The 17705-nt window shown below is 46.5% G+C and overlaps 1 protein-coding gene across 2 annotated transcripts in view; it reads right to left on the bottom strand.

Moving 5' to 3' along the window:
• LOC135901193 (uncharacterized) overlaps positions 1-13677 on the bottom strand; it is a 53346-nt gene extending 39669 nt beyond the window's left edge. For both annotated transcript variants that reach the window (XR_010564039.1, XM_070538090.1), the window contains exon 1: positions 13309-13677. Coding sequence is in view for 1 of the 2 variants with exons in the window: in XM_070538090.1 (XP_070394191.1) it covers positions 13309-13475 (167 nt within the window). In the remaining variant the exon portion in view is untranslated. The remainder of the gene's footprint in view (positions 1-13308) is intronic.
• Positions 13678-17705: the final 4028 nt, after the last annotated feature.

Below are 17705 nucleotides of genomic sequence, written 5' to 3'. Positions count from 1 at the left end.
GAACGCCAATGCATTTCTCCCCAAAGTTCGGGAATTTATATCTCGGAACTGGTGTCACCTTGAAAATTCGTTCCGAGTGGATCCGCCTTGCCAACTCCACGGCTAGAATTTGTAAATTGCAATATGGGCCATAATGTAATTAGTTAAAAACTAATTACAAGAACACAAGGTTAATTACCATTCAATATTTGCAGAAAAATATTTTGTATAGCACACAATTCTATTTCTTATACATTTAAACTGACTCTTTCAAAAAATGCACCTGAAAAATCAGGTTTATATTGAAAATACCCCAAGAAAGAAGTCGACAGCAAAGTGCCGGCACTGCTGCGAAACGCTTAATCAACGGACTTAATGCACCATCCGTTAGCAAAATAAAGAGGAAAGCAAAAAATAATAATCTTGAAACGTCCTTAGAGCAACGCAGTAATGCAGTCGATACATCTACTTGCCTTTCTTTTTATTTTTTTTTTCGCTGAAGCAGGACCCGGAACTGAATGCAATCAAGAGAGCACAGTCCATGCACGGGAGAAAAATGTGTCGGGAAATGCAATTACAGGACGTCGTACTCCGCCAACTAAGAATAGATTGGTTCCCAATTTCTTTCCGCCCATCTTGTGCTACGGCATACATTCATCGAGCTTGAGAATTCAAAAGAAAATGAAGAGATTAAATGTAGAGCAATATAAAGTTAGCGCTACTTTGGCCCTGACCGAGTGTTTCGCCTTAATACTACGCATGGTGTGGCAAAGCCAGCTTCTAAGGAAAGATCACGGTCAAGCTATAATTCAAGGATTTCAAATAAAATGCTACAACGTATAACGTCGGTAGATGATGTTGCAGAGCACATTTCGCCTTCAAATGCCTCTGTATTAAGGTTGCATTCCTTTATTCTTCTCAAATAGGTACTGTTACGCAGATTCTGTAGTTAGACGTATTTCTGGATGACGCAGAAATGTGCATATCCCTTCAAGTCTTAAATTCCAATAACGTTGTAATTTGGGCCTTTTGGTGCGCCTTTAGTACAGATTACGCCGCGTGTTGCGGACATGAACGACACAAAGAAACAAATTTGCTGAAATTTACATAATTTGTTTCTGTCTTCTGTCCCGTCCATTGAGCGCGCGCAAAATATCCCCCAGGTGCAGGGGCGTAGCCAGGGGGGGGGGGGGGGCTTATGGGGCTTCAGCCCCCCCCCCCCGAAATTTTTTCGTGCTGTCCATGCACCGCCGACCAAAGCGACCCCCGGCGCCGGAAATCATGCTGTATTTTGTCTAGAATGTCTTTTTGACGCTCGAAAAGACATTTAACCGCGAAGATTGCAAACTCGGGCTGGATTTCGTGGCAACGCCCATACACCGGGAGTCACATAACGCCAAGCAGTCCCATCCGAGCAGAAAGTTTCAAGGGCGCTTTGATGGTGAGCGGGCTCGCCGCGGCATCTCACTGAGGCGACGGAATCTATGGAGCGCATGGATATCAATTGCGAAACTTTATGGGTATAAATCTCATAAGCTCTTGATGTGAAAGGTGCATTGACATTTCCAATGTTGTGCTTTATATTTTCAATTGCGGAACTTTGTGGGTTTAATGTTGTTATAAACATTTGACGTCAAAGGTCCATTGACTTTTCTAAAGTCTTACATCGGAATTAACATACAACGAGGCAAGCCAAATCAACACACTAGCAGACGAGTTGACAAAGCAGGCAGCGAGGTCCAATGAGACGAAGCGTTGGGGTGGTTCATTTGTGCCGTCATGTCACATAAAAAAATATCAACATTTTTTTTTAACCTACGCCAGGACATCCATGTCAAGACACTAAAGCCAGCCAAAGTAACTACGTTTTTATTTATTTTTTCTACTTTGACTTTTATTCGCGAGGACACATTGAGTCTCTTCAACTTTTTTTTTGTTCTCGCTACCCTACCCGCGGGCTGCCAGAGCCAGCCAGAGCGCATACGTTTTGCTCGTATGGCCCCGACCACCGTGCGGTGCACTTCGGTGCGCGTTCGGTTTGCTCTGGCCGAGTGGATTTTCACCGGACAGAGTTTTGGACGCTTTCTGGCTAGCAGACGAGAAAAAAAATGGTCGCTCGCTGCCATCACTGTAGGGACTCGAAGGATTGCACCGCATTCCTTGAGCGGAACCTTTCCGGAAAGTCTTGTTTCGCCGCTGTAGGATACTGAGCAGTATGCGTATGGTTCTCAGTGGACCAAGCGTCTCATGTTTTCTTCGGTATTCCTTCCGTAGCCCCATTAGGTGCCCGAAGTCGGCATTAGATTCTGGCCAACATACTTTCCTATGCGTTTTTTTTTTTTCATTTCGGTGCCTCCGCCTCACAGAAAAAAAATACATTGTTGCGGCGCAGCGAATTGTCGCATGGTGAAAGTTCGATTTTGATACTTCTTTTGCGGAAAGTAATGGGCGATGGGACGCTTCAGTTGCCGGATACGTTTATTATATTATTGCGAAAGCAATTATATGGACACTCCAGGCGCATTCCTGCCATCGCCCTCATGTTTCGTATAAAGTCCAAGGGTGATAACATCGTGACCACGCGTTGCATGCTGTAAGTGCGAGTGAAAGCGTAGGAGGGGAGGTGGAATGGGTGAGCCGACGATGGTGGCTGTCTTGTGTGCGCAAAGGAGAAAAGCGGGGAGCAAGCGCGCCGCCTTCCGTCGCGCGCAATACATCGGGGGGAGTGGATGGAATGGGGGCGGAATCTAGGATTCTGTGAATCTATGATTGTGCAACATGTTTATTTGCCTTGTTTGACGCATTATATACAGTTACTTCTTCTTATATACATAGACTCATTGGAGACTTATACGTATACTTAAATATCTTGTTGCGAGGTTTTGTGTATACATGCAGTGAACTTTGTTACCAGTGACACTTTTTTGTCCTTTATCAAGCCGTATTTTCGCATTTGCATATCCCATTGTATCTTTGCATTTCTAATGTACGAGGGCGAGTCAAATGAAAGTGAGCCTACCCTAACCGCGCAATAATGGTTCGGTTCATTATCTGCGAGGCATGCGCGTAGGAGAGCGGCATGTCTCATTTACAAAAGTGACACGCAGGTGTGAAGATAAATGTTCTTTAATGCTCTCATACACTGGGTTGAATGTGGTTGCGTCACATAATGGACACTTCAAAAGTTGAACAGCTCGGTGTGGCGAAGTTTTTGACAGCTGAAGGTGTTTCCAAAACAGAAATTATCACCATATGACTGCCGTGTACGTTGAACACTGCCTTTCATTGACCACTGTGAAGCGTTGGAGCAAACGGTCCAAAGGACGTTGCAAAGACATTCCAAGACCGGGCCAAAACCATCGTGCAATCACCCCCCACACAATTTCAAAGGTTCATGAGCTGCTGAAACAAGAACGGAGGATAAGCATCGATGAACTGGCAGACCGTCTGAACATCAGTCATGGTTCGGTTCACGCCATAATTCATGAGCTTCTCGGTTATCGTCTCTTTGGTGCGCAATGGATCCCCAAGATTTTTATCCATCGCGAGAAGACGGAGAAGTTCAGCTCTGCCTTGACTCATCTGATCGGGTATCACAATGAGCATGACGACTTCGTGTTTGCAACTGTGATCGGGGACGAACCTTGGTGCCACTACTACGAGCCTGAAAACACGACGGCAAAGCTTACAATGGAAACATTCGAATTTACCACGCCCAAAGAACGTAAAGGCCATCATTTCCGCTGGAAAGGTGTTGTTGACTTTTTTTTTCGATCGACAGGGTTCATTACTGACAGAATTTGCTAAATCTTGAGAGGCTATCAATTGTTTCCGATATTGTGAAACGCCAGAATGGCAGCGTGTCGCAATCAAGAACGAACAACGTGGAAAATTGACGAATGGGGTCATCTTGATCCACGACAATGCCTGTCCCCACGTCGCTTATGTGGTTAATACAAAACTGGCAAAGTTCAAGTGGGAAACGCTGCAACATCTGCCATACAGCTCAGACCTGTCACCTTGCGACTTCTACATTTTGGGGCAGCCGAAAAAACTGCTCAAGGGAACCAGACACAGACTTTTAGAAGCAGCAACCCAAGGAGTTTTATAAGACGGGAATCACGCAACTCGTTAGTCAATAGGACAAATGTCTAAATTCTCATGAAGACTACTTTTAAATAAAGTACCCCGTTGTTGGCTCATTCATTTGACTTGCCCTCATATATCTTGCAGAACTCCTGCTTTTTATACGTGCTCTCTGTCGCGACTATAACTTCGGGGCAATTACTCACGATACACGACAAGGGACAGCTACTCCTGCGTAATACATTGGAACAAACGACAGCGTCATTGAGATTTTTCACTGGCCATTGCATATATACAAGAATGTAAGCACGGTTCTTGAATGACAAAGTTTCATTAACATATTTGTCCTCAACTTGTTCAGTTCATTGCCTTTTAATTTTTCATATCAGTGACATGTACTGCTTTCCTGGTTTCGAACTGATATAGTTCTAAAGTTCGTGTGGTATTTTCTTTACTTAATAAATAGACAAAAAACATGGAAGCATCGACGTCAGTTATGTTGGGCACAATTTTTGGCAAATACGAGTATAATATTTTATGAAAAAATACATATTTTACTTGTATTTACAGTGCGTAGCTTTCAAAAATTCGTTTGTAGCATCTTTGGCAATGACAATGCAGTTATTATTCATGTATTTGATCCCTCGATAAACTGTTTAAGAGGAAGCTTTAGCTCGGGCCCAATCCGACGCGGCTTATATATTCAAATACTTGTAAAACGCAGAAGCGCTTTTCTGAGATAATCCTGCTGATGGCTTTTATTGAAATTCATTGCATTTGAGAGAGAAAGTTAAATCCTAGTGTCTGTTGGAAACAGAACTTCAATTTAGGGCCTGAATTTTGTTTAAAATATTTTGGAAAATTCGAAAGTTACAAAAAATAAAAGCATGACGTTTACAAACTAATCGCTATGCATGAAGAACAGATATTGTAGTTCTGTAAACGGCATTTATTATAACAGTCAAAGCGGACAAGTTTGCTGTGTCACTTTGTATCTTACGTGAATTGGTTACGTTGTGTACAAGGGTTCTGCAAAAGCCGTATTTCCACAACACTAAATATTTTTGAGATTTATGTGTAACATATCTATTTTGTCCGCTGTAGATGTACTATTAGATGCAATCCACAGAATTGTGATATCATTTTTAATTGTTGAGTCACGGAGTTTTAAACTTGATAGTTTCGTTTTCTGAAAATTTTCAATTTTGACCAATTTTTAATAAATAATTGACCACCTAAATAAAAACTTCGAAGCAAGTAGTCACTAGAATTAAACCTTTTCTTTTAAATGCAACAAACCTCCTCAAATTTGGTGAAGTGGTTGCAGGGAAAAACGAATCCCCCTTCTACATGTACTTAAATAGGAGCACCCGAGCTAAAGCTTCCTCTGAAGGAGGAGGCTGAGCTGCAACGTGCAGCTACACACACACACACATATATATATATATATATATATATATTGGGCCAGTGGCGTAGCCCCCCCCCCCCCCCGAACAAAATTTCTGGCTACGCCACTGCCCAGGTGGTCAAAATTATTCCGGACTCACCCAATACGGCACGCCTCATAATAAAATCGAGATTTTGGAACGTAAAACACCAGAATTAAATTTTGGCTTTCGAAAAGTAGTAATTGAAACGCACCGTACCCCACGCACGCAATTGACGGACAGGGAAAGGAAATAGACCCTGCGTGTAAGGTAATTGTGCCCCACGATAAAAAAAAACTGCGTCTCGGCGGCAAACGTGTCTATTACGAAATGCGAAAGATGGGAAATCACCACTTATATGCGGATGGCAAAAAACACGACATAGAACATGCTAGCACCCACCTACCGCCAACCGCGCAGCTTGATAACACGGACCAGTACACTCTTGCTACCAACTGTCACCATGGTTATAGCGACACAAGAAAACCGGTATCACAAGTGCATCTGGCGGAGCAAAATATAATAAAATTATTAATACTCTGGCGTTCCTACGTGCCACAACCACGACCCAATTATGAGGCGCGCCGTAGTAAGAGACGCTGGAATAATTTTGACCACGCGAGGCTCGGGGACTGGCACTCAATGCACGCCAAACGAGCATTTTTGCATTCCGCGCCGCTCCTATAATGCGGCTGCCGCGGCCAGGTTCGAATCCACGACTTCGCGCTCGGCACGGCAATGCGATAACCACTGAGCTACAGCGGCGGGTAAAATAATAACACTGACCACGCTGCAACTGGCGCGAAGAAATGTTTTCAGGTAAAAACGAGAATACAAATATTATTATGTGTATCAAGCTTCAAGCCCACTAGCCGAGAAGATGAAAAGATTGTACTCCTTTTATCCGTTTCCCGTTTGGTCAGTGCTCCGAGCCTGCATAACATTCCGCCTACATAACATTCCGCCTGCATGATCACCTGGATTGTACGTTCATCATCGGTGGATGATGAGAAAGGTTAAGTTAAAATTAAATTCGGGGGAGTTCCTCGCTAAAACCAAGATACGATCATTAGGCACGCCGTAGTGACAGCCCAGTTTCAGGCATATTTCTCTTGCATTCGGGTGTATTATATTAAAGGATAGAAAGAAAGCTTCAAAAATATAATATTTAAATCCGTATGTTGCAGTTGCCGATTGTGCAAATTAAATACGGAGGCGAAATCTGCAAACTACCCAGAGCAAGCCAGGAGGCTCTTCAAGATAGAGTATGTAAGCTCCAGCAGCAGTATCTTTGGGATACAGTTTGATGTTTTTTGACGGTAATTGTGCACTACGGATTTTTTTTTTTACGTGGGCTCAGTATTGAATTAAACAAGTTTCAATCCTTAGAAACAAACACACTGTGGTATGCGACTACTAATGCGTTGTTTTATTGCATTTTTGTTTTACAGCGAAGTTGAATACCTCAACCGTCCAAGAAAATTTTCCTGTCGTTGTGGTAAGCAAAAAACTCCCCATAGGGGGGCCGATCCCAGAGCTAATGCAATACCGGGCCGACCCGCGGCGGAGGTGAAGCATCTCTTAAGCACTCCACATACGTGGGCCCATCCCGAAGATTGTGCAATGCCAGGCCGTCCCGCGGCGGAGATGAAGCAGGGGTTCACTCCCCATACGTGGGCCAATCCCGAAGATACTGCTACCGGCCCGATGCGCGGCTGAGGTGAAGCACACGTTAGGCACTCCCCATACGTGGCCCGATCCCGAAGATAGTGCAATGCCGGGCCGACCCTCGGCGCAGGTGAAGCAGGCGTTAAGCACTCCCCATACGTGGGCCGATCCCGAAGATAGTGCAATGCCGGGCCTACCCTCGGCGGAGGTGAAGCCGGCGTTAAGCACTCCCCATACGTGGATCGATCCCGAAGATAGTGCAATACCGGCCCGACCTGCGGCGGAGGTGGAGGAGGCGTTAAGCACTCCCCATACGTGAGCCGATCCCGAGGATAGTGCAATGCCGGACCGACCCACGGCGGAGGTGAAGCAGTTGTTAAGCACTCCCCATACGTCGGCCGATACCGAAGATAGTGCAATACCTGCCCGACCCGCGGCGGAGGTGAAGTAGGCGTTAAGTCCTCCACGTACGTGAGATGATCCCGAAGATAGCGCAACGCCGGTCCGACCCGCGGCGGAGGTGGAGTTCGCAACTAAGGGGTGTTAGGTATGGCCGGACGCCATGGGCCATACTTCATCATGGTCGTGACATCGGGTGTGCTTACCTCGTCCCCTCACTCTACCCCCTGCGCCGGAGCTTACGAGCGCCGGAGAGGTCACTCACCCGACGCTCTCCCCAGATTCGTCGAAAAGAGGATCGACATCTCCTTCCCGTGCCTGGTATTGCAGGAGGAGGGGCCTTCTCTCTGTGCCTGTCACGTGTCATCGCCGCAAGCAAGATCCCGCCCACACGATTGTAGCAGAGCCTATTTAAGGGGCTCCGAATTGTATACCATATACTTCATACTTGATTTTCATTCTCTTGACTTTCATTCACTACCTTGGAATAAAACAGTGCAAGTTTCGCACTAGCAAAACGTCGTCTCGCCCTTACTCGGTCGCCATGGTCTACCGGATGCCTGCAGCTCGCCGACAACGCCACGCTACCCAATAAGTAATGTCGGTGGAGCTTCGAGAGACAGGTCACTTGCAGTGGGATCGCCTACAAATGCAACAAGCTGGTTGCTAACGGAGGGACCGCCCTGAGGGGCAGAAAAGGGGGCCACCTAAGCAGCTTCGCTGTTCATCCTTCTTCACAAAGTGGAAGGACACTGATATTTTTATTGTTATTTTCTGCTTTTTTTTTATTTACAACCCATCGCGAGGAGCCGCACGTGCATTCTCGCTTGAGCGAACGCTGTTGGCGCGCAGCGAAGCATGAACGGAACGCGCGGAGTGATAACTTTTCTTGACTGAACTTCTTGCGTAGCTTCCACAGCGTTGATTGCTATGTATGGAATGGAGTATGTCCCAAGAATAGGGCTTTAGGCCGGTATCAACAACAACAAAAGAAGAAGTGACCGACAATTACGTTACTGCCTGATACTAAATTTGAGTACAGCTGTATACGTGTTTTCATTTCCCGATATATTGAGGGAAAAAAATCACCGCCCCTTCCAGTCCGCAAAAATTGTCGAACATTGAAGCTGTGTGAGTTATACCGACTGTTACACCATGCAAGTCAAACTTCGTAAGCAGTCTATACTGTAAATATTTTGTTTCACCATTCTGTGTTTCGCCGCGCTCTTGTCTTTTTTTTGCATGCAAATTTCTCCACCCCTATTTTTGTCGCCAGTAATGAAAGCAAGGTTTGGCGGATTGGTTGGATTGGCTTGACGATTGACGTAGCTGCCGGCACTTCTTGCCGGAGCAAGAACTGCTAAAAGCCACGCGCTCTTAGTGTCACTTTTCAATCGCTGCGCACTGTTCGTTGGTCGCAAACCACCAACATAACATTTGTGTCTCACGCGTCATGCTGTAATCAGTCATCGGTAAATTCGATGCCGATGTGGCTCGATTGCCGAAAGTGCACCGTGTGACAACCGTATGAGATTCGCGAATAAGATAGTATTCTCACTTGGCGAAAGGGGCCACTCCAGCCTCTGTCCTCCTGCTGAGCTCTTTTTCTCTCCCGCTAGGTCACGTGGCCCTTTTTTAGTAAAGTCTGACAACGACGGCATAGGGTCCGCATAAACAGCTTCGCTGTAATAACTTGAGACCGAAATCACAGCACCGACTGGCAGTGGGTCAGTGCCGCCAGCGCCTTCGCAGAGGAAAAGCAACGTGGGCACGCCGACATACAATACAATACACTCTTTATTGTGCATAAAGGAAAGCAAAGTACAGATAGCAGGCCTACCAAAGCCTCAGAGGACTTGAGTGGCAGTGCCTGACAGTCAGGTCACAGAAAATTGCACAGGGTTATTAATAGCGGAGATTGCTATTAGCGGGTAGGAATGAATATGATCGGAACATGATGAGCGGCATCGGAGCCAGCTGTGGAATTAAAACAACAACGACGAACGCGCGAGCGCGTTCGTGCGGTTACGCCGAGGGACGCCGATGTTCAACCCAGGAACGGTCGAGCTGCGCTCAAAGACAGAGAGCGATGACTGGTGCTGCCCACTCCTTCCAGTCAGCTGATTTTTGAACTATTTAATGAACGTGGCAAGATGTATGATAACATTGCATGGCCGCAAGCGGTTGTTATGAGTAGCGTGTGTTATGAGTAAACTTACTACATTAAGATTTGCAAGATTTGTGAGGGATGAGTCAGAATGTTGTATATTCTGACTCAACAGCGAAGACATTTTTTACCGCTTCTCAGCGATAATATTTCACAGTCGGCCTGAATAGCAGTGAAATTCGCAATATTAAAACATTTCATTGATTTATTTGCAGCTGTTAGGACGCCGCCTCTAATTTCATCAGCGCGACGCTGAAAGTATGTTGCGTGTTGCGGCAGAGTCCATACTTCACCTTTCGCGCGATGCCATGTTTCGGTAATCATGACATCGAAAGCATATTCTAAAGCGTCAAAAATCAATCGAGTTCTCCTCTGTAGCTTGTTGAATGAGAATTAAAATCAAAGAAAGACGCCATGTTTTCGTTTTTATTATATATAAGACAGAAACGTCCACTAGAAGTGAAAAGCGGAGACTGTATGAAACAGGCACAAGTGCGTTACTGCAATGTGCTCAGATAACTTCAAGTCATCCACGGAAGTACTTTGAACACGCTGCGCAGATTCTTCTTGACGAAAATACGCCCATTGCGCGTCCACACAAACGTTCGTTGCTTTTCTTTTTTACATACGTGATACCGCCGTCCGCATCAACCTTCAGGGAGCAGGCGTAACCAATGAACTACCGCGGCGGGTAAAATAAAAACAGTGACCACGCTGCAAGTAGCGCGAAAAAAATTTTTTCAGGTAGAAACGACTATACCAGTATTGTTATCTGTGTAAAACTTCTAGCCCACGGCCGAGATGATATAAAGAGTGTATTTCAATTTCTATCCGTTTCCAGTTTGGTCAGTGCTCCGAGCCTGCATAGCATTCCGCCCACATTATCACCCCTAGAATGTCCATTCCTGATTGGTGGATGATGGGAAAGGTTAAATCAAAATTAAATTCGGGGTATTTCCATGCTGAAAACCAAGATACGATTGTCCGTAGTGGATGGTTCTCTGGATAATTTTTGATGACCTGGGGAAGGGGAGGGGGGGAGGGGTCTTTAACACGCCCCCGATGCGCGGGACAAGGGCTTCTTTTTATTATTTTGTGCTTCTCGCCTACCCGCCAAGGTAAATATACCTGGTAGCGAAGCTTCCATAGGAGCCCATACGTTAAAAACATGGCGGTCCATTGCCGGTTAATGGGGCTTAGCGCCATCTGTATGTGGTGGGAACACTTCCGGCGGAAGAAAAAATAACGTGATGCCATGTCCGTTAAAAGCAGAAGTGACGTCATTTTGTTTTCGAAAGCGCGAAATTTGTTTTGTTGTTGTTCCTTTGGAGATATATATTCATATGCCCCGCCATTCGACTTGATGGGCGTTTCGAGCTTTCAACGTGGAAAGCGATGCAGGAAAAGGCCAGCCGTACGGTTGTCGAAATCGCATCCCTGCACAGAACATATGGAACATACTTTCTTTGGAGGCCGACGAAAGCTTTAGGTGTAGAGTGCTGATCCTATTGTCGGATGCCAAGCCCGTCGGCCAGCGCAGTCGCACGAAAACAACTACACAATTATCTGGCGGTCGTAACTCACTACTTTTGACTGAACAGATTAAGAAGCAGTGAAGCTACCCGCGTCACCAAATTCAGACAAACTTCGACAAGCAAGAAAGCACAAATTGTGAGGGGGCGTATTTCAACAGGTGATACGAGTGCGCCTTTCTGTCCATTTGAAGACGTGCATTGCACTGCGAGCGATAGTGGCGTCAACGCCCCCTGTAGCGATGGGCGCTGAAAAGAAATGCATTTATTAATAATAATAAAATTAAACGTATTTTCTTAACTCATCACGAATATATAAAATTCACTAGGAATTTTATTTTCGTTGAATGAATCTAGCTGTGTCTCGTTTGAATTAAAAGACGCGTTTTTCTTTCCGAATGTTTGTTCCCTCCAAACATAGTCGCGCTTCAATCGCTGCTCCCATAACCCCCCATGCTGATGTCGGTGACAATCTGTACTGAACCGCTTTTCGCCCGAAGTTTCGCGACCTATTTGGATCGACCTTGTACCCGCTTCCCTCGAAATGCAGCCGCTATAGCCTGGATTTCCTCCCTCGCCCTCGGACTTAGCAGCGCAGCGCCAAAGCCACTTTTGGGGCCGAGATCTTACGGAGTCGCCATCTGTCGGAAGCGCCTCGCTAGCGTAGTAAGAGGGATAACGCGGCGCGCTCCTCATAGGTTTGGTTGTCAGCGCTCAATAAAAAGACCACGCGGGAGCCCTCCTGGACTTTTCTGTAAGTACTCTCGAAACGACAGAAGTTCTTTATTGTCAAAAATTAGTCTTGGGCCAACGGAAAGCACAGAATGGCTTACAGGCGCCATCTTTTTACCGAATACGTACAGTGCACGTCTACTGCGCGCGGTCGCCGCGATGGAGTCCCCCGAACCGGCTTCTTGCGTAAAAAGTAAGCAGTCGCTGAGAGCAAACTATCTAAAAAGTGTTTTTATAGTGGGTTGTCTGTATAGCGAAATTCAGCATAAAAAATGAAGCCTCAATTCAGCGATCGCGTGGGTTTGCAGCGGCCGACTCCGCATCTGCATGCGTGTCCGCGCACAATGTTTCGCTACGTGCCGTGAGCTTTAGGCCGCAGCATACATATGAGCATTTGACGGGACACAAGCAACCATTGTAGCGTGGACTATCAGACCTGTACGGCAACACCGGCCGAACGCGCATCGAGTACTCGCGCAGTTGCTACCGCGAGAGAGTCTCAACTTCGACATCACGCAGACTTCTTTCGGTGTCCGTTAGTAACAAACACTTCGACAGCCAAGCTTTAGGCACATTTTCCTCGCATTCGGAAATTTTATATTAAAGGGCATAAAGAAAACTTCAAAAGTGTCATTTAAAAATCAGTATGTTGAAGTCACCCACTGTGCAAATTGGATATGCAGGCGAAATCCAAAGTGTACCCAGAGCAAGCCCGGAGGCTCTTCAAGGTAGAGTACGTTAGCCGCGCTTCCTAACTCCGGCTCCGTCGACCGTGCAATAAATGCCATAGGATGCTCCTTTCGGCTGGTATCAACAACAAAAAAATAAGTGCCGTACGATTGCGTAACTCTCCAATGCGAAATTTGAGCTCAGCTGCGTGCGTGATTTCATTTCGCGATATACTGAGACAGATAACATGACGCCAAAATGACCCCACCGACTGGCGGTCGGCCAGTTCCGTCAGCGCCTTCGCAGTGGAAGGGGTACTGTGGCAACGCAAGCACGATGGGCGGCGTCGGAGCCAGCTGTGGAATTAAGACGACGAAGTCGCGAGAAGTTGCGCGATCTCATTCGCGCGGTTACGCCGAGGGACGCACTGACGGTTGCTCTTGTTCAGTACGGCACAAGTGCCCGTATAAAAAAAAAAAAAGCTCAACGACACAACTTTGCTACGAGGCCAGTATAGATGAATACCTTCAGTGAAAGCACTATGGCCTATAAATAGGAGGAAAGCACGAGCTCCAGCCTACTTTGAGTGCTTGTCCTATTTTGCATAATCTGTTCTAGACATGATTTTTTTTTTTTCGTTGGAACTTACTCGGACAGCTGCACGTGATGTACCCAGGCACGTAGCCGTAGCGCCGAGGTATACAGAGCCTCCGCTTTGGCTAAACGTGACCGTTGCGCGTTCGACCATGGGTGCCGCGCCGGTTCGCCAGAGTCGCCAGACTGCGCAGGTGAAATCTCCATCCTCGTCGTGGTCATGGTACCCGGTGTTGGTGTCGGGTAAACACCCTGCGGAGGAACTGGAGCCTCGCAATACTCGCCGAAACCACTCGAGCACGGAAGGTCGACGATTCACGAGAATCGGGTACCGATTCCGTCAGCGCTGATTCTAAGACCACGCTAAACTGTCGATAAGCGGAAAATTCCACCTTGCTCACTATAGTTGCTGCAGTCGCGCTGTCAATACCGCCAACCGGTGTAATGTCAGAAAGATGTGCTTTACATGTGGCGAATCCGGCAAAAAAGCCAGCGAGCCTTCTGTTTTAGTTATCACCACGATCACCAGAAACGTCTGCGAACAAGTTATCTGGGCCCATATTTTCCAACGTGCTATGTTCGATTCCTTTTTATCACCCGGATCGCTTAGTGGCCGATCCCAGCTATAATGGCGTCGCCAACCATGTCCGACCGAAGCAGTAACGAAGTTCAAAAACAATGAAAAATGAGGCATAAGTGGCTGTAAGACGCGTATGTGAGCAAATTTCGTTCCCGACAAAAAGAACGAAACAGAAATACAATGTTGTAAAAATAAACACAGGTGCCTCCGTTACAGCCTCCTTCATAACCAAGCTGCGCCTATGTGCACTAAATGAGTAACCAGTCAGAACGTCGGCTATGTTACCACTTCCCAACAGAATGAAGCCAGTCTATGTGTATTCGCCAACACTTCGTGGTTCGTGTTAGGGCCCATTCACACCGGCGACCGAGCAGCCAAGCGAATGACACAGAACCGTGGCTTTTTGGCCAAAGGGACCATTTGCAACCTGTCGCATTGCAACCACATTTGGTCGCGCGACTTATGCGAGTCGAAAGCACGAATCGGCCTTTACGTGTACTCAGACACCAACATCGGCCTATCTGCCTTACCGAGCCAATTAAGAAGTACAAAAACAGAAAATAGGTTTGGGGTAAAAATAACTTACCTTAAAGAATACAAATGCTTGCACTGCCTGTTGCGCCTGAGTATCGCAGGCTGTCAAACTAAAATAAAGTGAATTGGGGATGCGTGACACCTGAATTCTTTCAGAAAGGAGGAGGAATAAACTTTTATTTTGGAAACAGTATTCCGGGGTAAGCCCCGGTTCTACTCTCGGTGGGAGGTCTCCTCATTCCAGGAACCCTCTGGACTTCGCTGCTCCCTTGGCCCTGGCGACGAGACGTCGTTGTTGTTCCAGGTCCTCGGAGCCGAGCTTGGCCTCCAACGTTTCTATGAGGTCTTCACTTTGTCTGGCGTTGCAACTATTTTTTTAAGTACAAAAAAAAACATCCATCAGCGCGACTAATGTCAAGAAGATGGCGTGCTTGCCGACCTAACTGATTGAAATATGCGAAAAAATAGAATGAAATAAAACCCTATAATACATAATCCTCCACTTGACTGGCACGTTTCTTCGAATGACGAAGACTTATTTTGAGGTTTTCAGCGGAACGATTGACAGTGAGGTACTTACTTCATCGGAAGATCCTGATTGTCTGTGCAATATCTGCATGACTCGTGCTTGTTTCTATCTTTCCTTTAAAATTTTGACCAATTTCGGATTCCGGATTATTGCACGGACTCTTGAAGCAATTCAGTTTATTTATTTATTTATTTCATGTACCCTCAGGGCCATTGGCATTGGAGAGGGGAGTGGTTACAGGCATACAAAACAAGAAAAAATAGGAAATGTGATACAAGGAATGGGAGTATTTCAATAAAAGTTAACAAGTGTGTCTACTCATACAATATTAGCTAAGGCTTTCTTGAAAAGCTGGTAATCTTTGATGGTGGCTGTCAGTGCGGGAAGGTGATTCCACTCTGCTGCTGTACGAGGTATAAATGACTGGAAGAAAGCGTTAGTTCTACAAAATGGGACACCGACCTTGTAGGCTCCGTAGAGCAGTGCGGCTCTTGCGCTGTCCGGTGCGCCCCTGTCGGCCCTTGAAAATCTGAGTGAGGGAGTGTGATTTTCGTGCCGGACCGTACCCACATCCGCAGCAGGTCTCCAAGGTGAACAGCCTCTAGTCGATAGACCAATGTAGGTAAGGGAAGTCGGCAAAACGGATCCGTAACCTTGGGAAAAGGATTGGCTCTGAGGGCTGAGCCGGTCGGGCTGGGGTCCAGAAGCAGGAACGGCACTGCACCGGGACTGGGCTCAGCCCAGTCCCGGTGCAGAATAATAGAACAGTTGCGAATTCCAGGATGAGTCAGTAATAACAGATAGACAAAATAGAATATAACTATAGGCTTAATACTATTAAAGAAACCCCAAGAGTATGCATTTATATAATATCATTCTAGAAGATTGCTAAGGAGTTTTTTTTACTAAGGTAGATACAAAAGGTACAATGAGCCACAAAAAAGTTTTCTCGTGGCTTTGGTACCTAATAAAACCGCATATTTAATTAATTTTCCAATATACTTTGTAGAAAGTAAGGAATTTGCTGTTATTTGCATTTCTTCTTTTTACATTTCCCAACTTATTTTGATATCTTTATCTTTTCCTTCTGTTCTTAAACCAAATCAAATTTATTTCTCGTCGCAAACATGCTAGAGGCGCACACAAAAACCCTCCACAAGAGCTTTACTAATTGTCTGGGCGCCTCACAGGAACTTTGCAATTCTTGCTGCACGCATAAAAACAGCAACTAAAACCAACAACATGGCAGCAATAAAACACTGAAAAAAATTAACTAAGAGCAACGTAACGACTCCAAGAAAACAATGTCATTACAATCCCCGAAAAAAAAAGAACGGGCAATGATCCGTAAATCATTTATACAGTTTTTAGTAATAATTGAACTATTGTTACGGTTGGCGTGTAACACCCCGAGCAAAAGGGATGCTGCAAAGACCCTGCTTAACCGAAACGGACGATGGATTCCTAATTTGCTATGGTTGTCTCGAGTGGTTGCCGGTCTAGCGGGCGGCCCGCAGTGTTTACAGGCCCCTTTGTGTGTGCGACCGAGGGGAGAACCCTTTTCACAAACTGTGCGACTCAAGGAGAGACCCTATCCGCGAACCAACATCGCCTAGCAGAAAGTATCAGCCGCCTACGATCCCCGACCCGCGGGTTGCCGCCAGCGGAGGCAAGCAAGTGCTACGTCGCCTAGGAAAGTGGGAGCAGCCGCCAAGCAGCGAAGGGACTCAGTGCATGTCACGTGACGTTGATATGAGCAAGATCCCGCCTCCTATTTTAGTGGGCCTATTTAAGGGGCCCCGCAATGTACTTTTTGAATTCATTCATTCTCTTCTTCTTATCCTTCACCAATCATTGAATAAACGGTGCAAGTTTCGCACTAGAACTCGTCTCGTTCCTGCCTGGTCGCCATGGTCTACCGGACGCCTGCAGCCTGCAGACAACGCCACGCTACCCAATAGTAACGCCAGTCGAGGTTCGAGTAACCGGCGTTGCAACACTATGTACTATTAATGCACAAAGTATACATGACACGCGATAATGCGAGTATATTTACATGCCCGTGCGCTAGATAACTATTTATTGTTAAATGGACTATTTAATAAACATGACAACATGTATGATAAAAGTTGACGGCCGTAAGCGGTTGCAGCCGTTGGAGTACACCAAATATTATGGCTACGTGTGTTATGATTAAACATACTAGTCTAAAATTGGCAAGATTTGTGAGGAATGAGTCAGAATATGGTATATTCTGACTGAACAGCAGCGAAGACGTTCTGACCGTATCTTTGCGATAAGATTCCAAAATCGTCCTAAATAGCAGCTGTGGGGATGCGCGACTCTCGCGCGTCCCCCGATGTCTTTCCCGCATAGCACGTCTCCTGTACTCCCGCTTCGCCGCGTGGCCTGCGTGACGCCCGCGCGGTCGATGTGGTTGAAGCGCAGTGCGAGAGATGGCGCGAGTGTTGCGCTGCTAACGCCGCCGACAGGCGAGGTTACCTGGGCGCCGAAAAGAAGGTGCTTGCTCTCTTGGGTTCGAGACAGCAAGCGGGACGGACGTGCCGTGCCGCGCGTGCAGCGACCCACGCTTCTGCGAGACCGCCTCGCGTGGCCGCCTTCGAACGCGCCACGATTCGCGTGACTATACACGCGAACGACCAGGCGTTGGGATCCAGCATGGGGCGAACATATTCGCTCGCTTCCGGTCGCGGTGAGTCGGACTTTTAAATTTGTCGCCCGCCCATCGGCATGTTTTGTGGATAGCAACTCGGCTAGCAGGCATTGATCTAAGAAAGGTGCAATAAAT

Source organism: Dermacentor albipictus, chromosome 4 (assembly GCF_038994185.2).
Source record: "Dermacentor albipictus isolate Rhodes 1998 colony chromosome 4, USDA_Dalb.pri_finalv2, whole genome shotgun sequence".
In the NCBI taxonomy this organism is placed as follows: Eukaryota; Metazoa; Arthropoda; class Arachnida; order Ixodida; family Ixodidae; genus Dermacentor; species Dermacentor albipictus.
Note: the sequence above shows the minus strand (reverse complement) of the source record. Positions and strands in the feature narration are given on the sequence as shown.